We start from the raw sequence: 26,965 nt of genomic DNA, 5'->3' as shown, positions 1-26,965 counted from the left end.
ATAGTTATCATCATTTCTGTTTTTATGTGACATAACAGTATACTGTTGTGTAGAGCAGGGTTCCCCAACTGTCGCCGGTTGGTTTTATCCCCCCAGGTTTTCTGAGCACTAACAAAAATCTCTATATAAATATATAGTGTGTGTGGAATTTTCATTGGACATAAAATACTGTTAAGTGTTTTTTTTGTTTTTTTAAACACCAGGAAATCGGCTCCAAGTGATTTAAGTCAATAAATCTGTTCCCAAGTATTACCCATGCTTAATAAAGAGATATGACATGATCATATACAAATGTAAGCAAGGTTGAGATTGTTTTAGTCAAATATATCTGTTTGTGCTTCTTGTGGTCAATTTGCAGTCTACAAATTATTTGTAATTATGTTCTGACCATCTGCTCAAGAGAGAAATTGGGCTGCAGCTAAATCTAGTTCATTATTCCTGGTGTAGAGCATCATTGTACCATCTAAACTGCTGTAAAATATATTTTTTGAAGCTGGTGTACAAAACCGTAAGTGAAAAAGACGCAAAAGCAAAACTTAAGAGCGGAAGCAGAGAAATGGCAAACATTGACCAGATCTACCGCTTCTTAGCCCCGCTTTCAATGAGAATGACAGATCTATAACACGCATACCTATGTGAATTTGGTCAGAGTCACCCAAAAAGTGACATTTCAGCTTTAACTTCTTGGATGTAATGTCTGTTTCGGTGATCTGCATGGTTCTTGTACTGGTTCCGACTGATATTTTTATGGACACTATATCCAATTGGCTGGTTCCTACTGACACCATAGTATATTTGAGCCGATGTGAAGTAGGATGTGAAATCTGAAACCACTTGAAGCTGGGATGGCCCTCCTACCATTTCTTTCGCTCTTCGACTGTCCAACTCCTGGCTGAACCCTATGTCACAAGCACTGGCAAAGCACATGCCTGCAATCCTTACATCATAGTACAGCAGTATAGTGTGGCTTCATCGCTGTAGCACACAGAGATCGATTTATAGCCATTAATCTCAAAATTCACAGATACATTTTTTTTAAGCATCGTTTGTTTGTCAGACTGTTAAGATTAATATGAGATGAAAGGCTTGTTCCTAACAAGTTCAGGTAGCCACGCTACAGCTCTGTGAGACGTGAACAGCGACATTTTGATCAAAAGACCTTTAGAAAATATGCCCCCCAAAATTCTAACATAAAACATACAAATATGAATTTTACAGTTATAAGGAACGTGAAGTCTTATAGTTGGTCACTTTATTATTTGGTTATCCTACACTGAACAAAAATATAAATGCAACATGCAAAAATGAAGAATTTTACTAAGTTACAGTTCATATAAGGATATCAGTCAATTGAAATTAATTCGTTAGGCCCTAATCTATGGATTTCACATGACTGGGGAATACAGACAATGCATCCGTTAGTCACATACCGTAAAAAGAATATGGGTGTTGATCAGAAGCGGTCAGTATCTGGTGTCACGACCATTTGCCTCATGCAGTGCGACAACTCCTTTACATACTTGGGGCTGTGCATTGTCATGTTGAAACATGAGGTGATGGCGGTGGATGAATGGCACGACAATGGGCCTCATGATTTCGTCACAGTATCTCTGCATTCAAATTGTCATTGGCTTATGCCTGCCCATACCATAGTCCTACCGTCACCATGGGGCACTCCGTTCACAACGTTGACATCAGTAAACCACTTGCCCAGACGACAAGATACAGGTGGTCTGTGGTTATGAGACCTGTTGGATGTACTTCCAAATTCTCTAAAACTAAGTTGGAGGCGGCTTATAGTAGAGAAAGTAACATTCAATTCTCTGGCAGTAGCTCTGGTCGACATTCCTGCAGGAAGCATCTGCCCGGTACAGTTGAAATCGGGTTTCATCCGTGAAGAGCACACTTCTCCATTGTGGCAATCCAAAGGTGAGCATTTGCCCACTGAAGTCTGTTACGACGCCACTCTGCAGTCAGGTTAAGACCCTGGTGAGGACGACAGGCATGCAGATGAGCTTCCCTAATATTCTTCAGTTGTGCCAACCCATAGTTTCATCAGCTGTCCGGGTGACTGGTCTCAGGCGATCCTTCAGGTGAATAAGCCAGATGTGGAGGTCCTGGGCTGGCGTGGTCACACGTGGTATGCGGTTGTGAGGCTGGTTGGACATACTGCCAAATTCTCTAAAATGACATGGGAGGCGGCTTATGGTAGAGAAATGAACATTATATTATCTGGCAACAGCTCTGGTGGACATTCCTGTAATCAGCATGCCAATTATACACTCCCTCAAAGCTGGGGACTGGCATTGTGTTGTGTGACAACTTCACATTTTAGAGTGACCTTTTATTTTCCCCAGCACATAGTGCACCTGTGAAATGATCATGCTGTTTAATCAGCTTGATATGTTGATATGCCACACCTGTCAGGACGTGCTCAATGGGATTGAGATCCGGCAACAACGTCGCCTATGCGCACAAACCAACCGTCGCTGGACCAGACAGGACTGGCAAAAAGTGCTCTTTGACGAATCGCGGTTTTGTCTCACCAGGGGTGATGGTCAGATTCATGTTTATCTTCGAAGAAATGAGCGTTACACCGAGGCATGTACTCTGGAGCGGGATCGAGGTGGAGGGTCCGTCATGGTCTGGGGAAGTGTCACAGCATCATCGGACTGCGCTTGTTGAGATTGCCTGCCATGACAACGCTGTGGTTACAGGGAAGACATCCTCCTCCCTCATGGTACCCTTCCTGCAGGCTCATTCTGAGATGACCCTCCAACATGACAATGCCACCAGCCATACAGCTCGTTCTGTGCGTGATTTCCTGCAAGACAGGAATGTCAGTGTTCTGCCATGGCCAACGAAGAGCACTTTTTGCCAGTCATGTCTGATCCAGCAACGGTGGGTTTGTGCCTATAGGCGACGTTGTTGATGGCGATGTCTGGTGAGGACCTTCATTACAATAGGCCTACGAGCCCTCAGTCCAGCCTCTCTCAGCCTATTGCGGACAGTCTGAGCACTGATGGAGGGATTGTGCGTTCCTGGTGTAACTTGGGCAGTTGTTGTTGCCATCCTGTACCTGTCCCGTAGGTGTGATGTTCAGATGTACCGATCCTGTGCAGGTGTTACACGGGGTCTGCCACTGCGAGGACGATCAGCTGTTTGTCCTGTCTCTCTGTAGCGCTGTCTTAGGCGTCTCACTGTACGGACATTGCAATTGCAATTCACATCTGCAGTCCTCATGCCTAAGGCACCTTGCAGCATGCCTAAGGCACATTCACGCAGATGAGCAAGGACCTTGGGCATCTTTCTTTTGGTGTTTTTCAGTCAGTAGACAGGCTTCTTTAGGGGTCTAATTTTTCATAACTGTGATCTTAATTGCCTACCGTCTGTAAGCTGTTTGTGTCTTAACGACCGTTCCACAGGTGCATGTTCATGGTTTTTTTTTTATGGTTCATTGAACAAGCATGGAAACAGTGTTTAAACCCTTTACAATGAAGATCTGTTTAGTTATTTGGATTTTTACGAATTATCTTAGACAGGGCCCTGAAAAAAGGATATTATTTTTTTGCTGAGTTTAGTTATTATCTCATGATGAATAATTACTTTTGGGGATTACTTTTAGTTACGCTTAAGTTACTTGTTTTATAACATTCTATTTGCTCAGAATTAATGGTGCTTTTAACAAAATGGCTGATTCAACCCAAAATCAAAAGTTTCCTTCTGTGCATAAAGGCATAGTGTAACATGTTAGTGTGTAGAGATAATACATAGTTGAAGTGGTACCATGAAGACCATGCAAATAGCTTTTTCAAATTTTTTTTTTTTTATAAATATCTGGCGAAACTCCTGTTCTCTTTGAGAAAGGTTGTCTCTGCATTGACCCAGGACAATCTCCATGTCTCACCTTCCTGGCTGTCTATTATTTTCCTCTGATGAGCAGATCACTCTGTGTCCCAACCAATCATGGTGCAGCGACGACCCGGACAGGGTTTCCATGGGAACGGCGACGCCAACTCCGTGCTGTCCCCTCGCTCTGAGGGCGGAGGCCTGGGCGTGAGCATGGTGGAGTACGTCCTGAGCTCCTCCCCCGGGGACAAGATGGATGGCCGCTACAGGAATGGTGGCTACGTAAGTCTTTCTGCCAAGGTCTATTTTGCTCTCTGCCCTTTACGCCAATCCACTCAGAACCAACAGAAGATCTACATCGGCTTCAGTAGAGTTATTCCAGAAATGCAACATCAAATTCTTATTGCTTAGGGCCTAGCCTCTTGTTCTCTGATGGAGCTTTGCGTTTGTTTGGAGGAACAAGCCTTCTGAATGTTTGATTCATTTTTGCTTTTGTAGGGTGGCGGGGACGCTGACCCGGACGGGAGGGAGAAAGGTAACGCCCAAGACCAGACGTCCCCGTTTGAAGAGGACAAGAGCCTAGAAATGAAAGTGGGAGAGGAGAGTGATGCGGCCAAGGCCAATGGGAGAGGACTGCTCAATGGCATGGACAGAGACTGCAAAGACTTCAAGTATGGGCCATTTTGGGTGGTTATTGGGGGGTGAATGGGGGGCCATGAAATTATCATTGAGATATTTTATTTACCAATCCGTCACCACACAGAGCCCTTTTTGAAAAAAAGTTATTTGAATTATGCCGATTAGACATTTTAATCCTTTTGCTTCAAAGAGCAACCGATTTGTAAGGCAGTCTGTCTGAGACTTTGCAGGGAGATAGTTGTGAACTAAAGCCTCAAAGACCATATTGTCACATGTACTGCTCCCGTCACCCCCCCTTCTCCAGTCCCACCCCAGGAAGTCGCCAGGCCTCCCCCACCGAGGCGGTGGAGAGGATGGGCCCCGGCCAGGCAGGGCTGGAGATGATGGTCCAGCACCAGCAGCACCAGCATCAGCAACACCACCTCCAGCACCAGACCATGCAGCCCCAGAACAAGCCCCAGCAGCAGGAGGACTTCCAGAGCCAGGAGGCCCAGAACATGGGCAACATGGAGCAGCAGCAGGGTGTGGAGTCACTCCAGTTCGACTACGCCGGCAACCAGATCCAGGTAGACTCCTCCGGCACCCCCGTCGGCCTGTTTGACTACAACTCCCAGCAGCAGGTGGGTTGAACCAGGAAGTAGTAACGAGGGACTACATTTCTCTCTAGTGCATAGATTGATGCAAACCTGTCACTTTTTGGTGATATGAGCCATTTTGATCTCCAATAGACCTGGAGATCTGAAGGAACAATGTTTTTTGGGTGGGTGGGGGTCTGTGTCCAATCATTGACTGAGCACAGAAAGTTAAGTGTTGAACTTATTAGAAAATAAGTTATGTTGTAGTAGTTTCTCACAATTCATGAACATGTTAGTGTTTGTTTCTTCTTCGTCCTTGTCAATCATTGGTTCATTGATGAAATTAGCATTATGGCTATCTTTAATTAAATCATTCAAAAACCTTTAATGCAATTGCAGACAAAAGTTGACAAACAGGAATATAGCACACATGTTTCTGAGTAAGTTCTGCATCAAACAAAAGGTCTCAAGTTGTTTTATTAAACTGAAGTCCCGCCTTAGTGATGTCACTAACTACGTCATTACCTTTTTACTCCTGAGACCAAAACCCTGCATCCATAGCTATACAAACACAAGAGTTTCAGTGTTTATCTAAAAGCTAGGCAATAAATGTCCCCTCCCCAAAGTTGATTTATTGTGGAATGTCTGAGTAGTCTCTTATCTCCCACACTCTCCTGCAGAGTTCTGTCTGTCACACATTATAAGAGAGCGAGCAAACTACTGTGGAACAATTATAAACCTATATATATATATATTAGTCAAGGACCCTGACCCTATACATGTGAGGGAGGGGTCTTATAACCCCTCTCCTTCTATTAATAAAACATAAGCATAATACATCAAACATTTTGGTACAACCCTTTTCATGACCCCTTGGTGAACCCGACAAACAATGCATCCGTGATTCTTATTTCCTGCAACTTTCTGAAGTACCGCCTGTTTCTGTGTTGTGTAGCCAGTTAGCATGACTTTAATGTCTGCATAATCTAGTGGCTTTCCCCCAAAGAACTTCCCAATTAAATGTTGACTGCAAAGTAGGTCTACCTTACAGAATGATATCATAAGGATTTCTATCAATCGATTTGCAAACACCGCTGCAGAAACACTGCTAGCCGAACACAACTCTCTTCCTGGTGTGCAATGTTTTTGTTTTTTTAACATTTATTTTATTTAACCAGGTAGGCTAGTTTAGAAGTTCTCATTTGCAATTGCGACCTGGCCAAGATAAAGCAAACGGTCACAACACTGAAGTGTAGGAGGTCTCCAATTTTTTTAATGGACTGGATCTTTATATATACCACTTGGGTCCTGTTTCAGTAATAATGATATCAGACCTTCTTGTTGCTTGTCTGATAATCTACCATTTATATACGAGTGGTTAAAACATGCTAATAATGTTCCTTTGAGTATATCAAAAGTAGTTTTTTTTTTATATGCCATCCAGCCCTGGAGTTTTCCCATCCTTAACCTCTAGCGTCGAGCAATCCCGTATCCGGCAGCGTAATCATAGCCTCAAGCTCAATAGCATAACGCAACGTTAACTATTCATGAAAATTGCAAATTAAATGAAATAAATATATTGGCTCACAAGCTTAGCCTTTTGTTAACAACACTGTCATCTCAGACTTTCAAAATATGCTTTTCAACCATAGCTACACAAGCATTTGTGTAAGAGTATTGATAGCTAGCATAGCATTAAGCCTAGCATTCAGCAGGCAACATTTTCACAAAAACAAGAAAAGCATTCAAATAAAATCATTTACCTTTGAAGAACTTTGGATGTTTTCAATGAGGAGACTCTCAGTTAGATAGCAAATGTTCAGTTTTTCCAAAAAGATTATTTGTGTAGGAGAAATCGCTCCGTTTTGTTCATCACGTTTGGCTAAGAAAAAAAAACGAAAATTCAGTCATTACAACGCTGAACTTTTTTCCGAATTAACTCCATAATATCGACAGAAACATGGCAAACGTTGTTTAGAATCAATCCTCAAGGTGTTTTTCACATATCTATTCGATGATAAATCATTCGTGGCAGTTGCCTTTCTCCTCTGAACCAAATGGAAACGTGGACGCAGCTGGAGATTGTGCAATAATTTCGACGGAGGACACCAAGCGGACACCTGGTAAATGTAGTCTCTTATGGTCAATCTTCCAATGATATGCCTACAAATACGTCACAATGCTGCAGACACCTTGGGGAAACGACAGAAAGTGTAGGCTCATTCCTGGCGCATTCACAGCCATATAAGGAGACATTGGAACACAGAGCATTCAAAATCTGGGGCATTTCCTGTATGAAATTTCATCTTGGTTTCGCCTGTAGCATTAGTTCTGTGGCACTCACTGACAATATCTTTGCAGTTTTGGAAACGTCAGAGTGTTTTCTTTCCAAAGCTGTCAATTATATGCATAGTCGAGCATCTTTTCATGACAAAATATCTTGTTTAAAACGGGAACGTTTTTTTATCCAAAAATTAAAAGAGCGCCCCCTATATCGAAGAAGTTAAAGGCCCCAATCGCATCAAGTAGTTCCTCCTCTGTAATTTGGCCTTCACATGAGTCTTTCTGTACAGATGTTAATTTTACAATATTATAAACACAAACATTCTTAAAGTACTTTACTTCCTCTTTCAAAATATAATTTGGTGAATCATGCATGACTCCATCATTTGTTACAAGTTTTAATAAAAACAAATTGGTAGCATTTCTACATTGAAGATTGAAAAATAATTTGGTGTATTTTTTTCCCCCATATTCCATCCAGTTCGCTTTATTTTTTTATAGTATATTACACTGGATCTTTCTGGAATAACTTCCTCCATTTCTTTTTGTTTTTCCTCTAACTTATTCTGTGCCTCTATGGTATCGTTTTTTATTGCTATCTAACAGTACTGTTAGTCCTTCAATTTCCTTTGTTAATATGGACTCTTTTGATCTAAATGGCTTTTGTTTTATATATGATTACTGAATTGCATGGCCTCTAAAGGCACATTTAAAAGTGTCCCATACAATAAAGGATTGGCTGTAACTATGTTATGTCTGAAAGTCAGTTATAAATTAATCTGTCCTAGTTCTAAACAATTTATCATCTAGTAGGCTTTGATTACATTTCCAATATCCTTGCCCATGTGTAAATTCTGTAAGAGTAATATATATGTAAATTATGTGATGATCCGACCGCATTCTGTCCCCTATCAACACTTTTTAAACTTTTGGTGCCAGAGAGAATGGCATAAGAAAGTAGTCAAGACGACTAGCTTGATTAAGCCTCCGTCAAGTATATCTCACTAGGTCATTTTATTTATGCCTCCATATATCCACTAATTCCAATATATCCATGACATTCATGATTTCCTTAAGTGCCTGAGGGTGATAGTTTGTAGTGTGATTTCCTTTCCGGTCCATAGAGCTATTTAAGACCGTATTAAAATCTCCCACCATAATAATAGAGTCTAGTGTTAAATTCTTATATTTTCAAAGAAGCTTGGATCATCATTATTCGGACCGTATAGGTTAATAAGCCATATCTGTTTATTGTCCAATAACATGTTTAAAATAATCCTTCTACCTTGAGGATCTGCTTCTTGGACTTGCTTTTAATGAGTGACAGATCTATAACTCACTTTTCTTTGTGTCGACTCATCCAAAAAGTTACATACTGTAACTTTAAACCCAGACCAAAGAGTCCAACCCCAGGACAATAAAGTTTTTGTGGTTTGGATAGTTAGGAATATTGAGATTTATCAAATGTGTATAATTCAAAAAAAATCTGAAATGCATGTTTCTGTGCAAGTAGTTTGTCACCTTTTTGGGTCCTTACCAGTTTGCTTCCCTGTCCCTGAGAATAGTGGAAGCTTGTCTATTAATGTGTCTAACTTGTTCCGTTTGTTGTCCAGTTGTTCCAGAGGTCCAACCATCTGACTGTCCAGCAGCTCACTGCTGCCCAGCAGCAACAGTATGCCCTGGCTGCTGCCCAGCAACAACACCTTGGTAGGTTCTAGATGTTCTACCCTGGCTGCTGCCCAGCAACAACACCTTGGTAGGTTCTAGATGTTCTACCCTGGCTGCTGCCCAGCAAAAACACCTTGGTAGGTTCTAAATATTCTACCCTGTCTGCTGCCCAGCAACAACACCTTGGTAGGTTCTAGATGTTCTACCCTGGCTGCTGCCCAGCAACAACACCTTAGTAGGTTCTAGATGTTCTACCCTGGCTGCTGCCCAGCAACAATACAAGCACCCCCTGAATTATGATTGTAGTTTTGATTACTATATACAGTAATGTACTGTGGATTTATTCATTATTTGGCTCCAAACTGCACACACGCATATTTGTGCCAGATTGGGTAGTATTACCTTTTATTGGTGTAGTATTACGTCTGAATGTTTTGATTTGGACACACTGCTAACTGGAGGTTTTCTTCAGCCGGCCTTGCTCCCGCGTTCGTGCCAAACCCATACATCATCAACACTGGACCCCCCGGAACCGACCCTTACACCGCTGCAGGACTGGCCGCAGCAGCTACACTTGCCGGTTAGCACACACACACACACACACACACTGTATTCATACATAGCACCTCTTTCACTCTGAGTGGGTACTGTCATCAAAAGCTGCTTTACTGCTTCGTGAGTGTATAATCTTCTGTATAAAATTGAATTGCAAGTTCATACCACAGGTTTGGTAGTAGTAACTGAGGACTCCCTTCCCTTAGGGCCTACAGTGGTTCCTCCCCAGTACTATGGTGTTCCTTGGGGCGTGTACCCAGCCAACCTCTTCCAGCAACAGGCTGCCAGTCACAACGCTAACCAGCAGGGATCCAATCAGGGACCGGGGCCAGGACAGCAACAGGTAGGCATTTCACCAATTAACAGCAGCTAACTAGAGAATTAATTTAAGGGTTAAGCGTTATAGCCGAAGGTGTATTGGAAGTGACCATGATTTATCTTGTACATTTTCCCTCAGATGACTTGAGTCATTTTAAGTGCGGTTGTGGTATAACCCCTTGATCTTCTCTCTCTCTCTCTCTCTCTCTCTCTCTCTCCAGGTGATGCGCCCCGGGAACAACCAGCGCCCTCTCACCCCTGGTCAGGGCCAGCAGAGCCAGCAGGAGTCTCTGGCAGCAGCTGCCGCCGCCAACCCTGCCCTCGCCTACGCTGGTATGCCAGGTCAGTGACTGAGTAGTGTTAGTTGAGCACACACAGGTTTTTACCTACATTTACAAATTACCTCGACTAACCGGTGCCACCGCACATTGACTCTGTACCTGTACCCCCTGGTAACAATAGCATTGCAATGTTATTTTACTGATGCCCTATATTTATTTGTTGTTTTTCTTTATTGCGTTGTTGGTTAAGGGCTTGTAAGTAAGCATTTCACTGTAAGGTTGTATTCTGCGCATGTGTATTCGGCGCAAATAAAATTTGATTTGAACACTACTGAGCCAAACCAAGCTCTACTGAGCAGGCCTAGTTAAGCAGCCACATAATTGCAGGAACAAAGGACAATGTCAAAAGAGGATATCCGAGCAGGCAGCGTTTGGTTTGGGTCGGTGCGGGAGTGTGAAAAGTATAACACAGCCAGTCGTGTACAAGTCTGGAGTTTACCCAAGGGGTGAGAGGTGAAGAGTAGCATGTGAATATATTATACTGGCTCTCAGCATTATGTGCATCTATGCCACTCTTGAAGCCTTCCAAGGCATGTTGAGGTTTCCCTTTAGCCCCTTCTAACAGGCTTAACAGGTCTGTGTAGTGCTTTAGTGGGGGGGGGGTAATTTGATATGAAAGCTTGTCTCATATTCCCTCTGGAATACGTTTGTGTACATACTCTTTCAAACTGCCTTTCCCTTCTGATTCTGGTGCAGTAAGATAACACGTCTTCAGCCCTTTCGTAGACCACACGCAACTTCATAGACCAAACTCTCACTCGCCAGGCTGGTTTTCACAGTGTGTTTCCCCTCAGTTTGTCTGTCTCCTGCCCACCCAGGTTACCAGATGCTGGCCCCCGCCGCTTACTACGACCAGAACGGAACCCTGGTGATGGCCCCTGGGGCCCGCGGTGGTCTGGGAGGGCCCGTCCGCCTGGTCCAAACCCCGCTCCTCATCAACCCACAGGCCGCAGCGCAGGCTGGTGAGTACCACGGGTTGTCTGGCCCAGTGTTCTCCTAATGTTTGTGGGAAATTGTGTTTTTGGAGGTGGCTTAGCAGCTAGTGGAATGAGTGCCATGTTGATAGTGTGAACACAATATTACTGTACTTTGCTTGTGAAAGTTGAGCAAGGCTTTATAATCGAATCTCAATCTTACAATGATGAGGATTAATTGCTCATACCAACAGGGCTATCCAGCAGTTTTAATAGTGCTCACCCCATGTCTACTCCAAATAGGCACCACACTGAACCATGGTGACCTGGTTTTTCTTTCCATCCCTCTTTCTCCCCTCTGTCTATATAGCGGCTGTGGCGTCAGCGTCCGGCTCGGGCAACAACATGTCAGGCCCCCAGCCCAACGGCCTGTACCGCTCCATGTCCCAACCCCAGCAGCAGCCCCAGCAGCAGCAGAACCAGGGCCTACCCTCCAGCTCCTTCTACGGCTCTGGGTCGGTGCCGGCCAGCTCCCAGAGCAGCTCCCTGTTCTCCCACACCTCCCAGGCTCCACCGCCCACCTCGTCTCTAGGATTCAGCGGTGCCGGCGGCTCCCTGGGCGTGGGCCTGGGCTCAGCGCTCGGAGGCTTCGGCTCCTCAGGTTAGTGGAGAAGGAACCTTCAGATTCATTGTTCATATGGCAAAAAGCATACATAAGATGATATGTCATGCACTCTTGACAATTAATTGCATTTTCTAAAGATTCTGTACCCCCCTCTTTGGATGCCCTGCTGTCCTCTTTCTCTCCCGTCTCCTTATTTCCCCGTCTTCATCTCTCCCATAGTGTCGAGCTCCACCAGCAGCAGTGTCTCTCGCCGGGACTCCCTGCTGGCCAACTCGGACCTGTACAAGCGTGGAGGTGGTAGCAGCCTCACCCCCATTGGTCAGCCCTTCTACAACAGCCTGGGCTACTCCTCGCCCAGTCCCATTGGCCTGACACCGGGCCACTCCCCCCTCACACCCCCACCCTCTCTGCCCTCCTCTCACGGCTCCTCCTCCAGCCTTCACCTGGGTAAGACCAGGTGTAATAAATGCGTTGGAGAGCATAGACATGAACATAAGATGGGCAGGCAGATAGAAAACTTCATGCAGTGATACACAATTAAGTTTTGTCGCCACCCTGTCAGTCACTCTTCAAAAGATAAAATGGTTTTGCACCATATGGAGATGTCTCTCACATATAATCTGTCTAGTTCACTTTACTCAACACCACTCTAAGTGGATGGCTGGACACGCATAGAAATGGTGACCAGATGGGGAATTCCCATTCAAGCTACGTACTGAGGGTCAAAATTCTATCTCTATGGCAACACCCCCTCATCCTTTGTTTCCTCCCGGTATTCCCAACCTCCAGGTGGCCTGACGAACGGTAGCGGGCGCTACATCTCGGCGGCGCCCGGCGCGGAGGCCAAGTACCGCAGTGCGGGGGGCACCTCCAGCCTGTTCAGCTCCAGCAGCCAGCTGTTCCCGCCGTCTCGGCCCCGCTACAGCCGCTCAGACGTCATGCCCAGCGGGCGCAGCCGCCTGCTGGAGGACTTCCGCAACAACCGCTTCCCCAACCTGCAGCTGCGTGACCTGCCCGGCCACATGGTGGAGTTCTCCCAGGACCAGCACGGCTCCAGGTAGGTGACGAATAGACGCACGGCTGAATGGACACAGTCTCTCACATACTATGAACTCGTTTTCACACACACACACACACACACACACACACACACACACACACACACACACACACACACAAAGTCTCTCTCACGTACACAAGCTCACTCACATAAAATGAACATGCATTTTCTCACGCCGCATGCACACACAGTGGTACATAGACTCACACAACCTCTGCTGCATATTATGCCTTCCGATCATGCTGTTGAAAAACACTTATCACTGTAATGCTCAGGTTGCTCTTAACTCCTCTTCCTCCTTTTCTTTCTCTTGCTTCCCCCCCTGTGTCCAGGTTCATCCAACAGAAGCTGGAGAGGGCCACCCCAGCAGAGAGACAGATGGTGTTTGGGGAGATCCTGCAAGCAGCCTACCAGCTGATGACAGACGTGTTTGGCAACTACGTCATCCAGAAGTTCTTTGAGGTGGGAACTGGTCAAAGTTGTCGGGTTAGATTCAATGCCACTCTGGATACTTGTGATATCATTGGATCATACCATATCAAGGTCGACCGATTGTGATTTTTCAACGCCGATACTGATTATTGGAGGACCAAAAAAAGTCGATACAGATTTAATCGGCCAATATTTTTTTTAGGGGGGGGGTTATTTTTGGATTATTATTTATTATTATTATTTTTTTTTTTTTTTGTAATGACAATTACAACAATACTGAATGAACACTTATTTTAACTTAATATAATACCTCAATAGCCTCAAATAAATAATGATACATGTTCAATTTGGTTTAAATAATGCAAAAACAAAGTGTTGGAGAAGAAAGTAAAAGTGCAATATGTGCCATGTAAGAAAGCTAACGTTTCAGTTCCTTGCTCAGAACATGAGAACATATAAAAGCTGGTGGTTCCTTTTAACATGAGACTTCAATATTCCAAGGTAAGAGGTTTTAGGTTCTAGTCCATATAGTATTTATAGGACTATTTCTCTCTATACACCATTTGTATTTTATATATACCTTTGACTATTGGTTGTTCTTATAGGCACTTTAGTATTGCCAGTCTAACAGTATAGCTTCCGAACCGGGAACACATCGACAACAGCCACCCTCGAAGCATCGTTACCCATCGTTCCATAAAATACGCAGCCCTTACAGAGCAAGGGGAACAACTACTCAAATCAAATCACATTTGTTTATATAGCCCTTCTTACATCAGCTGCTATATCAGTGCTGTACAGAAACCCAGCCTAAAAGTCCAAACCGCAAGCAATGCAGGTGTAGAACCAAGTCTCAGAGCGAGTGACGTTTGAAACGCTATTAGCGCGCACCCCACTAACTAGCTAGCAATTTCACGTTGGTTACACCAGCGAAGAGCTGCTGGCAAAATGCACGAAAGTGCTGTTTGAATGAATGCTTACGAGCCTGCTGCCCACCACCGCTCAGTCAGACTGCTCTATCAAATCATAGACTTAATTGTAACATAATAACACACAGAAATGCCAGCCTTTGGTCATTAATATGGTCAAATCCGGAAACTGTCATTTCGAAAACAAAATCTTTATTTCAGTGAAATACGGAACCGTTCGGTATTTTATCTAACGGGTGACATCCCTAAGTCTAAATATTCCTGTTACATTGTACAACCTTCAATGTTATAATTACGTAAAATTCGGGCAAAATAGTTCGCAACCTGCCAGGCGGCACAAACTGTTGCATATACACAGACTCTGTGTGCAATGAACGCAAGAGAAGTGCCACAATTTCACGTGGTTAATATTGCCTGCTAACCTGGATTTCTTTTAGCTAAATATGCAGGTTTAAAAATATATACTTCTGTGTATTCGTTTTAAGAAAGGCACTGATGTTTATGGTTAGGTACTCATTGGAGCAACGACAGTCCTTTTTCATGAATACGCACTGCATCAATTATATGCAACGCAGGACACGCTAGATAACTACACATGGTTGATATTACTAGTTTAACTAGTGATTATGATTGATTGTTTAATGCTAGCTAGCAACTTACCGTGGCTTCTTACTGCATTCGCGTAACAGGCAGGCTCCTTGTGGAGTGCAGATGACTTGCCTTGTTAAAAATACCGATTTCCGATTGTTATGAACTTGAAATCGGCCCTAATTAATCGGTCATTCCGATTAATCGGTCAACCTCTAATACCACCTGTTAGTGTGCTTTCAACCAGTACGTGTCTGATAATTCAATTTTTACTAGCATTTTTACTAGCACCGATATTGCAGCTTGTGGCTTACTTTTTCAGGTTCAATATTAATCGTGTATTATCTTAACTACTTTAGTGGTATACACTTATTGTATGGTTATCTGGATAAGAGCATTTGTTTTAAATTACTGGACATTATATAATGCATACAATCAAAACGAACAAACTTTCAAGTCGCTGTCATTGAAGTATTGTTTGTCTCTGCAGTTTGGCAGTGCGGATCAGAAGCTGGCTCTGGCCACGCGTATCCGTGGCCACGTGCTGCCCTTGGCCCTGCAGATGTACGGCTGCCGGGTCATCCAGAAGGCCCTGGAGTCTATCTCCTCTGACCAGCAGGTAATTGTAAGTGGGATCTTCACTTCTCATTAGATTTATTTTATTGCTTCTAGGATGCATCCCAAATGGCATCCTATTCCCTTTTCTAGTGCACTACTTTTGACCATGACGTAGCCCTAGGGTTATCAGTTGCTGTCTTCTGATAAGACTCTCCGGTAAGCATGGTGGATGGATAGAAACCTGTGTAATATGATCCTGTGACCTTTTCGGTCCACTTTGAAAAGCCTTAAGCTTCTTTGAAATTGCCGTTGACATTAAGGACTATGGTAGAAATTAGATTGTTATCAATGAGCCATTAGAAGGAAGAGAATGGGTGTATGTACCGTAGAAGCAGAATAATAGAATGACTCAATTTCCATGGGAATGACCTAGACGGGTTGAAAATGGATAGATGGATGTGAGAGAGGGATGGATAGATGACTCCTCTCCCTCTATCCCCTTCCTCAGAGTGACATCGTACGAGAATTGGACGGCCACGTGCTGAAGTGTGTGAAGGATCAGAATGGGAACCATGTGGTGCAGAAGTGTATCGAGTGTGTCCAGCCCCAGGCCCTGCAGTTCATCATCGACGCCTTCCAGGGCCAGGTGAGAGCCCATTCAATAGGGCACGCAATGGGAAAAACATTTTGTAACAGAAAATGAGAGATTCTGTTAGCAAAAAAACAAAACAAATTGTTGCCGACGTTTACTGACACGGCCATATTCAATGGGTGTTGTGCGTTTGTAAATTCATTTGTAATTCTGTGCGCTGGCACACTCAGACGAGAGTGCTCTGAAATCGGAGTACATAGCCAGAGTGAATTTACAAACGCACCACTAGTTATAGGTGTAGCTAGGCTCGTGTTCAGCAGGGCACTCCGCAGCAACACTTTTTACAACTGGAAACCAAAATCTGTTCTTTTTGGACCAGCTCCAATAACAGTACCTGCCCGTTTCAGAAAAATCTTAATCTGTTGAAAATTGACCCAGACGCACAGTAGAAATGTTTTCTCCTTAGGATTCAATGTATGGACTGGCCCATTTGGCCCTTTTCAAGTGTTTTTTTTTTTTAATTATTTTAAATTATTTTTTATAATTGAACAAATTTTCACATATCGACATTGAGTGCCAGTTAATGACAAAATACTCTACGCTTTAATCAATGTGCTGCTTAATTCCAATTATCTGAAGCGTTACTTTATTTTCCACTTATCTAGACCTGAGGATCCTGCCACCCATTTTGTTGAGGTGTGCTGTCTGTCTCTTCCCTGCAGGTGTTTGTGCTGTCCACCCACCCTTACGGCTGCAGGGTGATTCAGAGGATCCTAGAGCACTGCACCCAGGAGCAGACCCTGCCCATCCTGGAGGAGCTGCACCAGCACTCTGAGCAGCTCGGCCAGGTAAGTGCAGCCAGTTAAGCCCCTGGTCTCCTCATAACTGGGCCCAAGTCACACAGATACAGACAGTGTGGTGAGCTTTGTGTGTGTGTGTTGTAGTTCTTGTGACGTTTGCATTGTTAGTGTTGCTGTGTCGCCTGGGTTGTGTCTGATTTTTTCTTTGGACAAGTCCCAGCAGTCCCTCCCTGTTTCAGTAGGTTTTCTTCCCTTTGGTGCCTAACGAACATGACTGTGAGCCCTGTCAGTTAATGATAGATAAGGATAAGTGTATGAATGCTGTCAATGATTTCTACCTCTGACCTATGTTAATTTTACCCCCCCCCCCCACTTATTCCATCTAGAAATATCAAGGCGTTTCATTGGAGATGACACCCAAAACATATTATACAGTGTCCAGCGACGCACTGTTTAAGGTCAGAGCAATTCGCCTCCCTCCCACGCGGACGTTGTCCTCGTGTCACCTCCCTCCCCTCTCTCTTTCTCTCTCAACAACCAGTGTGCTTTAACACAGTAACGGCCTTTTTACCGTCACTAAACTCTCTATCCCTCTTTTGCAGGCCTCTTTCCTCCTCTAAACTCAGAGCACGCCTCTTCCTCCCTCACCACTTTTTTTTTTCTCCTTTGCTTCTAAACAATCTGTTCTGTCACGTAGAGGATACACAGCACCCCACTTCTCAGCTCTCTCTGTTTAGATAATCCCTCTCTTAGGTCACGGGCGCCTCCTGATTCTTCCTCTTTCCCCCTCCCTCCTGCTCTCTTCTCTTCCTTCTCTGATGTTTATTCCTCACTGCTTGGTAGAAAGACTCCCTAAGTCGAGAGCATTTGTTTTGCCACAATTTGGACCCCCCTCCCCCAACATTGACATAGACTGTCTGATAGGCTTTGAACTCAATTGTGGGTTCTTGGAACTTAGGGGTAAAGTCCATCAGACCATGTAGAGTAATTACGCCAGGGGGGCATGATACTCATGGGTGATTTCCCCACAAGAAACCAGGACAAAACATGTACTTAAAAAAATATATATATGTTGACTTTATATTTGACATTTGTATCTTAAAGCATTAGTGAAAAAATAATGAATTGAAGTTGTAACATTTTGGCATTTATCTGTTTTCGTGAGGAATTGTCATCATTTAAGATTGTCAAATGTTGGCACTATTGATGTTATTATCTGGTCAGGTGAGTTTCAGTGTCTGTCTTCCTGCACAGGTTTAGGTGTATTGGGTTGTTTTCCCTCACAACCATTAACGGTCTTATCAGCCATCCCTGAAGGGAGATGCAGCTGTTTGCTCGTGGACCTGTATAGGCCTGTGTCCCATACGAATCACTAGCCTCTCTGGTCTTTTGACCTTAATCTGTGGTAATGATGTGGTGCTATTGATACAATTCTGCGGGGTTGTCACGATAGATATCTGTCAAAAGAAAATCTGTCTCAACTGTCTGTAAATGATTGAATCCATAGTGGGGGTGAACTAAATGCCGTTACAAGATTATGTCATTGATTGTTTTCCTTTGTGGGGAATGGGAAACGTGATCCCACACATGCTCACTGTCTTCTGTTTCCATCGCCCTCTGCAGGATCAGTACGGCAACTACGTCATCCAGCACGTCCTGGAGCACGGCAGACCCGAAGATAAGAGCAAAATTGTGGCAGAGGTCCGTGGAAAAGTGCTCCTCCTGAGCCAGCACAAATTTGCAAGGTAAGGCAAAACCCTTTCGTTCTCCCATTACTAATCACAGGGCTGTCTTCATTTTATATACAGTTTCATAGCTGGTGGGCGTGAGATCCATAGAGATGTGCTTTCCCTTTATTTTATTCCAGCCATTACAATGAGGCCATTTTTAAAGTGACACTAGCCTCCACTGAGTGAGACGAGTCACATTCTGAAACTTCTAGGGGTGGTTTTCAATGTAGATTCTCCAGTGAGTTGGTTTTTAGTTCAGGACTAGGCTGACTGTGTCCAGAACACCGGCCCATGTAGCCTCTCGTCTCTCCTTCAGTAACGTGGTGGAGAAGTGCGTGATCCACTCGTCCCGTGCCGAGCGGGCCCTGCTGATTGACGAGGTGTGCTGCCAGAAGGACGGCCCCCACAGCGCCCTGTACACCATGATGAAGGACCAGTATGCCAACTACGTGGTGCAGCGGATGATCGACATGGCCGAGCCCGCCCAGCGCAAAATCATCATGCACAAGGTGGGTTGCCACATACCATCGTCTCTGAGGTGAATTCATTAGTGCAATACGTTTCACAACGGGAAACATTTTGCTATGAACATTTGTGTTTCTCATTGGAGAAGTTCAGGTTAGTCCCGTTTTGGCCTGTTTGCTTGGCTTTGGTTCCTAGTGAGCACATCCCACGTCTCCTATTACCTGTTCATTTAAATCAGAATAGTTTAAGCCAGGTTAATTTATTGTCATACAACCAAAGGTTGGTGATTTTGGGTACAACATGGTTCGGATACTCTGAAGTTGTTCTAATTGTTAGCCATAGGAGTCTGTCCTAATCACGTGCTTTGTGAAGTCCAGTATTATGTGGAATGTTGACCAGACTGCTGTCCCATCATTTTTTTTGTTTTAGTATCCTTCAATGGCAGACTTTTTAAGTGGAACGCAGACTGCATTGTTTTTTAAATTAAAACGAGAACAACTTTTAAACCTCATTGGTCCAGTCCCACCAAAAATGGTATAATTAATCTTTGCTCTCTGCTCCCCCAGATCCGGCCCCACATCGCCACCCTGCGCAAGTACACCTACGGCAAGCACATCCTGGCCAAGCTAGAGAAATACTACATGAAGAGTAGCTCTGACCTGGGGCCCATCGGAGGGCCCACCAACGGCCTCATGTAGTCCTGCCTTCTGTGTCCACTTACTAAAGGCCAGAGTAGGAGCTGCCCCCCCTCACCTTATTTCTAGTTATGTAAAGAGGTGCTCCTGAGCCATCAGGGCTGACCTTTGACACCCTCTGAATTACCAAAAAGATTTAAACGTCACCTGTGAAATGCTGTGACATCTGACCCCTGCCACTCTAATGCTACCCTCAGCGCTTGTGGCCACCATGGAGGGTAGCAGACAGTTTTGCAGGCAATCTCTTGGGTAAAGCACAGCCCCCCCCACACACACACAATTTGTTTATGATGTAACTGGCTGGTTTTTCTTATATAATCCTGTACATTTAGTTTTTTTACCTTGTAAATTCTCTGTAGAAAAAAAAAAAGAACCGCATTTGCTGATAATGTACAATTCTTACAATTACACCAGCAAGTGACTTTATAAGGCCGAACTTGAGTGATCCTTTTAAACAATTTTTCATTTGTTTTTGTACCCAGACTTACTACTACTATCAGCTGTTATAATTAAAAGCCAGGTGTTTAAATATATATATATATATCTTTCTACTACCACAAAATGATCCCAATGCCAAAGCAGCTGATGGATCCATTTCTACTTCTTGCACTGCATAGTATGGATAGATTATAAAACCCATCTGTCCCACTGACGATTACTATGTCTCTCGTGCCAATGAGTTAGTCATCCACTGGTCTCTACTTGAACACCTACAATGCTTTGTGCTTCATTTTTAGTGGAGTGTCATCCACTTGCCGGCTTGTGATCGCCTCGATATAAAAAAAAATGATTGCCTCTGTTTTTCCGCAGACTGGCCTACTCTCTCTCTCACACTGTTTGCTTGATTTGACTAGTCGGCTCCAGGCGACAAATGGCATGGGTATTCAACAGTGCACATATGCTGTTGCATCTGTAAGCAGTGATTCCACTAAATCCCACCTATACGGTCTTTTTAAAATTGTATTTTCTCGCAGATCATTCAATGGCTGCTTGGGCTTACGGCAGACACGGGTAGCGTGGACGTTTTCTCTCTTTCAGAAGTAGAGCACAAGGTTGGGTTGTATAGTGGAAGTGTAACTTGGTTGTAATCTTTACAGTAAATGACCGTAGCGGGGCGTGTGTGGGTGGGGGGTAAGCATAGGCATGCTGTAACAGGTTTTTAATAACTTGACTGATTTCTTTATCATGTTTTGTGGAACATCTATCTGTCTTGTAGTTTTGAGATTAATACTACCCTAGAAGTGGTATATTTATGTACTGAATATTCATCTCTTGCGTAGAAATAGTTTAGCAAAAATGTATAGCATCTTTGTGTATGAGTAAATATTAAATGGTTGCTTTTTTGGCTAGGGGGCTTGGGGTAAGAGTTTTTATTTAATTTTTTTTTGAAGTGGCTCATCCCAAGTATGTAAAGCGGAGGGTAGAATTGGGAATGAAATGAAGAAAAATAACAGGATGGTTTTATGCGAGACCGACCGTTATGAGGTTGTTTTAATTTAGTTATTCCTCATTTTAATTTTTCTTCTGGTCTGAATATTCAAGTGAATTAGGTGGGGTGAGTAGTGGGGCCATCTAAAAAGCTATACAACTCCTCTGTGACGCTAGTAGTAATGGCTTTTGCTTCATATGAATAATTGTAGAATACATGTAGTATATGTGCAGTTGATAAGTGTGTAAGTTTAATTGGCAAAAGTCTAGTTGTGGTGTTTGACAGGCCTTGATAAATTGGTAGTGATGCATTTTTATTTCGTCTGTACAGTTGTACATTTGTAAACGTTGATGCTGTAAATGGATGTCTTTTACACTTTTGGGGAAAATTGCCTAAATGTGCATTTTGATGTATGTGTGTGTATATTCATCACTCCTTTCCCCTCAAATATAATGTATGCAGTTTTATTTGATCAAGCGTTATTTTAAAACAATCTTTTTATGGCTTCTCGATCTGACATGGTTTTGTTTTAAATCTGTTATGAGAAAGGTCGGCCTCGTTTTGTATGCGGAGCTTTATAACGTCTCCTGTTTATATTGTCCTTCTGACGTGTGACAGTTTTAAAGGAACACCAATGCTCTGTACTTAAAATGAGGCTGCTTCTGGTCCCCTCTGCTGCCATGGAAACTTCACAGGATATGACAGAATTATTTTTGTACAGAAGAGTGCTGTATTTTGGAACAGCTACTACCTTGTAAGCAAAAGAAATGTAAGATATTGTCAATTATATAAATATGAACATATGAGTTTTGTCACACTGTCAAAGTCTTGTACATTTTCAGGTGGCCTTATGTACATTTCCAGACATTTAGATGAAGAAAAAAAGATTCATTTTTTGGAAGCAGAATTGTGGCTGTATGATTAAACCGTTCTAACATTTGATAATTTATTTCTGTGCCTTTTTTACATTTTCGGAAGTTGGTGTTGCGCAAACTACAGTACTTGAATTTGGAACATTAAGTTGGATTTCACTGACCTGCTTATCACCTGTTTTGAGCAGTAGATGGTGCTTCTTGCCAGTCTCCAGTTTATACTCAAGACTAATTTTCAAAATCAATTGTTTTAAAGTAGTTTCTAAACCGGTTGCTGAATGTCTGTCTATATTCTGCAGAGCACACAATTTTAATTTGAGTCAAGATTTTTCTTACTCTGATCCTGTGTCCAACTCTGACATTCTCACTATTTGCTTCTGTAAACAGAGGGCGGGGCCTTGAATCCCGCCACAGGTAGGTTTAACGTACACCTGTACTACTATGAGACGGAAAATACATTTTAAGACCTACACTAGTAGTAATAAAATCACTGAAGACGACAAGATACAATGAGGACTTTAGTGATTTCCACTTTACTGTTTGCTATGGGTGCATGTTTACCTGCAATAACCACATCGGTGAGTAGACTGGTATACTTCTCATGTCAATGTCATTTACTTGTCATGAATATTGATTTGTGCAGTGTACTTTTCTTGGTCGCCTTTGCTATGACTGCAGTGAATGAACATAGGCTTTGGGATATATATGCAGCTTGAAATATGAATACCTTGTGATCGATAGCTTGTGAATTTTATCAAATCAAATTTTATTGGTCACAAACACCGAATACAACAGGTGCAGCCTTTACCTTGAAATGCGTACTTACGATCCCATTCCCATCAATGCAAAGTTAAGAAGTAAGTATTTACAGTATGTATGCCATTGGAATTGTATCATTAGACCTAACACCAATTATGCATTACCTGATAAGATATCAGGCAGTTGAACTTCATTAAGATTTTGATAGGCTAGGGGATCAGCTCTCGGACAGGCTTTCAAGGGATGGAATTTGAATACAACTTGTGTACCTTTGACCAAGCCTAACAAAGTATGGACTCCACTCAATCACACACATTTTAGGTGGAAAAATTGTAAGATTCCGATCTGAAAAGTACATCGGTGTCATTTTTCTAAATATGCAGGATTACTGTTGCATTTTAAGTGTTTGTTCATGTGTGATGATACTGTCATGGATTAAACTGAGTGTACATCACTAACCATTATTGTGAAGAGATTAATTTCACAGGGCTGCAGGAGTGAAGTTGATGATGTCGCCATGATACTGAGAAAATCCTGGCCTAATTCTATATCTTCAATTAGTAAAACAATGTCATAAGAAACATAAAATTAAACATTTTATTTTCCAAATTGATGCCCCTATTAGTTCTAGGCCCTAGCCACTCAGTGGATTCTGTCTGACACTTCATGTGGGTTTCTGTTGTGAATCACTCTTCTACCAACCATTTCCTGGTATACAAAAGATCCAATGTTCTGTTTGTTATCTTACTGGGTTAATCTGTAGTGTGTTGACACTCATTTACATTGTAAAAATCCAGCTACTGCTGTTGTCCCTACAGTCTATGTATTGTCCCCTCGGGGTGTTTTTATAGGACAGTGGCAGCTTGCCGGCAGTGCCTCATCCTGAGTCATTACGTATCGGCCATGTTGTGTTGCTGGTGGGGCGACGAGTTGTTGGCGTAGCACTGGACTTCAGACCTCATGATTCACTGGCTGACTCACAGCTCTGTGTTATTGAGACAATATTGTTTTAACCTTTCCTCTTGCACTCCTTAATCTAGTATGACATGGTTTCAAAGGGTTGCATGAAAGTTAACCCTGTAAATACTATTCAGCCAGTAAATCATTAAAACTACCATGAAAATGTGATAAATCCTTGTTTTCTGTTTCTGTGACAATCCTCCTCGCCAGTGAGAGGTAATGATACAGAGCAGTGATGGGGAGTCTACTCTGAAAGTATAGTTTACCAATTACTTCACACTGGAAGAAGTTAAGCTACACTAAAGCTATCCTAAAGAAACATAGTTTACTTCACTAAAGTGACTATGAAAAAGTAGTTCACTACTTTCTGAAAAATTATATGTAAATCTGAAATGTCAGACTACAAATCACAAGAACAGATCACTTTGGGGTCATATGTTAACAATGTGGAATTTAGCCTATTAAACACAATTATGTTTCAAGTGATTTTGTTTTTGCAAAATAAAGTGTGCATAGTTCTTGTAGTTAGATACAGTGCATTCGGAAAGTATTCAGACCTCTTCATTTTTACACATTGTATTACGTTACAGCTTTATCTAAAATATATTACATTTGTTTTTCTTCAATCTACACACAATACCCCATAATGACAAAATGAAAACAGCTTTTGGGATTCTTTTGCAAATTTATTTTTGAAAAACAATCTTATTTAGACTTCTTGAGCATCTGGAACATCAGCATTTGTGGGTTTGATTACAGGCTCAAAATGGCCAGAAACAAAGACCTTTCTTCTGAAACTCGTCAGTCTATTCTTATTCTGAGAAATCAAGGCTATTCCATGCGAGAAATTGCCAAGAAACTGAAGATCTCGTACAACGCTGTGTACTACTCCCTTCACAGAACAGAGCAAACTGGCTCTAACAGTGAAGAGCCGATTCCAGGATGCTGGCTTTCTAAGCAGAGTTGCAAAGAAAAAGCCATAACTCAGACTGGCCAATAAAAAGAAAAGAGTAAGATGGGCAAAAGAACACAGACGCTGGACAGAGGAACTCTGCCTAGAAGGCCAACAAACCGGAGTCACGTCTTCACTGTTGACGTTGAGGCTGGTGTTTTGCGGGTACTATTTAATGAACCTGCCAGTTGAGACAGTTTGTGCTGTTCTGTGACGGGAGTAGTATACAGCTTTGTACGAGATCTTCAGTTTCTTGGCAATTTCTCACATGGAATAGCCTTGATTTCTCAGAATAAGAATAGACTGATGAGTTTCAGAAGAAAGCTCTTTGTTTCTGGCCATTTTGAGCCTGTAATCAAAAGTCAAGAGGTCTGAATACTTTCCGTATGCACTGTACACCGTTACATGGCAAAAAAGTAAATAATTAATGAAAACACAACCTAGAATTGAATTTAGTTCAACTACCACCAAGCTACTGTCAAATGTAATTAAATGACTAGTTGAACTACATATAGTTTATTACTCCACAACACTGGTATAGAGGTACACAGTTATTGGCTTCTATGGACACTGGCCTTATGTTGGACTTCTGGAGTCATTTCCACACTGAAGTTGTACGTGTGTTGTTTTTCCTTGTACTCAGTATTCTATTCCTCCAGAAGAGCTGGATGGATCGGGACATGATTTGGAAAGTTCTGGCTCAGGTTCAGGGGAACGGGCAGAAGGTAATCCTATTCATTGTGTGTGTCAGGGTGTGTGTGTGTCTGTCTGTCTATGTCTGTGGGTTTTACATTTCTTAGTAAACATTTCTACTTCCACTCCCTTCAGTGTCCAAAGGCTCAGTGAGGTTTACCACTATCTCAACATTTACAATGACAATGAGTGAAGATGACTTAATGTTCAATGCCATTGATGAAGAGGATAAAGCCGTCCCAATTATAATGACAGACAACACCAGAAATAAAATATCAGTAGGTATTTTAAGAATTGATTAGTCTTTTAAGAATTCACTATTCACTATGAACCAAATATGTTCTCTCTTGATAGAGGTGAAAAAATTGCAACGTGTGAGTATCCCATCTTTTCTGTGTCTTTAGGAGGACTCAGACTTGACCTTTGACAAAAGGCCTAAGCTAGATGACAACAACGGATCAGCCATTGGCAATGTAGCAAAGAGCGGAGGTCTTCTAGCAAACAAAGAAGCTCTTGCAGGTAACATCCAACTTATTGAGTATATTATTTGGTATATTATTTCCTCCATATCAACTGACAGATGCGCTGAGGTACAAGTAGCCCAACCTTATTCTTCCTCTTTGCAGCTATTATTGCAGGAGGAGTGGTGGGACTGGCCTTGGCTGCCTCCCTGTTAACACTCATGGTCTATAACATGAAGAGGAAGGATGAGGGAGGCTACACTGTCAACCAGAAAAACACACCTAACGGAGGATATCAGAAACCGAAGACCAAGGAGGAGTTTATTGCGTAACTTCCCCTCAAAGACAAAATAATGTCTCAACCCAGCAGATTTGTTTGAAGAGTTCATTTTTGAGAGAAAGAAGTTGGTTGGGTTTGCGCCAGGAGAAAATTCACAGCAGAAAATGCAAACTTGTGGTGTATTCGAGGTTTAAAAAGACGGTAACACTTTACTTGACACCCAGCATCATAACAGATAACATGGTCATAATACGTCATAACAGCTGACATAACTTGTCATATGGTCACAACACTGGCATGACACATAATAAACATCAAAAAAAGAAACGTCCTCTCACTGTCAACTGCGTTTATTTTCAGCAAACATAACGTGTAAATATTTGTATGAACATAAGATTCAACAACTGAGACATAAACTGAACAAGTTCCACAGACATGTGACTAACAGAAATGGAATAATGTGTCCCTGAACAAAGGGGGGAGGGTCAAAATCAATAGTAACAGTCAGTATCTGGTGTGGCAAACCAGCTGCATTAAGTACTGCAGTGCATCTCCTCTTCATGAACTGCACCAGATTTGCCAGTTCTTGCTGTGAGATGTTACTACACTCTTCCACCAAGGCACCTGCAAGTTCCCGGACATTTCTGTGGGGAATGGCCCTAGCCCTCACCCTCTGATCCAACAGGTCCCAGACGTGCTCAATGGGATTGAGATCCGGGCTCTTCGCTGGCCATGGCAGAACACTGACATTCCTGTCTTGCAGGAAATCACGCACAGAACAAGCAGTATGGCTGGTGGCATTGTCATGCTGGTGGGTCATGTCAGGATAAGCCTGCAGGAAGGGTACCACATGAGGGAGGAGGATGTCTTCCCTGTAAAGCACAGCGTTGAGATTGCCTGCAATGACAACAAGCCCAGTCCGATGATGCTGTGACACACTGCC

General features: G+C 42.9%; 1 protein-coding gene across 10 annotated transcripts in view; it reads left to right on the top strand.

Moving 5' to 3' along the window:
• LOC135506162 (pumilio homolog 2-like) overlaps positions 1 to 26,353 on the top strand; it is a 29,528-nt gene extending 3,175 nt beyond the window's left edge. For 2 of the 10 annotated variants that reach the window (XM_064925629.1, XM_064925628.1), the window contains exons 5-27: positions 3,944 to 4,131; positions 4,348 to 4,520; positions 4,793 to 5,108; positions 8,960 to 9,053; positions 9,487 to 9,594; positions 9,776 to 9,912; positions 10,109 to 10,229; positions 11,023 to 11,190; positions 11,513 to 11,803; positions 11,987 to 12,214; positions 12,557 to 12,824; positions 13,160 to 13,289; positions 15,267 to 15,401; positions 15,843 to 15,980; positions 16,649 to 16,774; positions 17,113 to 17,184; positions 18,350 to 18,471; positions 18,773 to 18,965; positions 19,488 to 22,495; positions 25,232 to 25,313; positions 25,417 to 25,559; positions 25,686 to 25,800; positions 25,908 to 26,353. In XM_064925629.1, coding sequence (XP_064781701.1) covers positions 3,944 to 4,131; positions 4,348 to 4,520; positions 4,793 to 5,108; positions 8,960 to 9,053; positions 9,487 to 9,594; positions 9,776 to 9,912; positions 10,109 to 10,229; positions 11,023 to 11,190; positions 11,513 to 11,803; positions 11,987 to 12,214; positions 12,557 to 12,824; positions 13,160 to 13,289; positions 15,267 to 15,401; positions 15,843 to 15,980; positions 16,649 to 16,774; positions 17,113 to 17,184; positions 18,350 to 18,471; positions 18,773 to 18,965; positions 19,488 to 19,619 — 3,140 coding nt within the window. In that variant the 3' untranslated portion in view covers positions 19,620 to 22,495; positions 25,232 to 25,313; positions 25,417 to 25,559; positions 25,686 to 25,800; positions 25,908 to 26,353. The remainder of the gene's footprint in view (positions 1 to 3,943; positions 4,132 to 4,347; positions 4,521 to 4,792; positions 5,109 to 8,959; positions 9,054 to 9,486; positions 9,595 to 9,775; positions 9,913 to 10,108; positions 10,230 to 11,022; positions 11,191 to 11,512; positions 11,804 to 11,986; positions 12,215 to 12,556; positions 12,825 to 13,159; positions 13,290 to 15,266; positions 15,402 to 15,842; positions 15,981 to 16,648; positions 16,775 to 17,112; positions 17,185 to 18,349; positions 18,472 to 18,772; positions 18,966 to 19,487; positions 22,496 to 25,231; positions 25,314 to 25,416; positions 25,560 to 25,685; positions 25,801 to 25,907) is intronic. The other 8 variants (XM_064925634.1, XM_064925632.1, XM_064925633.1 and 5 more) reach the window with 8 other exon arrangements.
• Positions 26,354 to 26,965: the final 612 nt, after the last annotated feature.

Source organism: Oncorhynchus masou, chromosome 19 (assembly GCF_036934945.1).
Source record: "Oncorhynchus masou masou isolate Uvic2021 chromosome 19, UVic_Omas_1.1, whole genome shotgun sequence".
Classification (NCBI taxonomy): domain Eukaryota; kingdom Metazoa; phylum Chordata; class Actinopteri; order Salmoniformes; family Salmonidae; genus Oncorhynchus; species Oncorhynchus masou.
The sequence above is the reverse complement of the archived record's forward strand: the minus strand, read 5'-3'. Positions and strand labels throughout refer to the sequence as shown.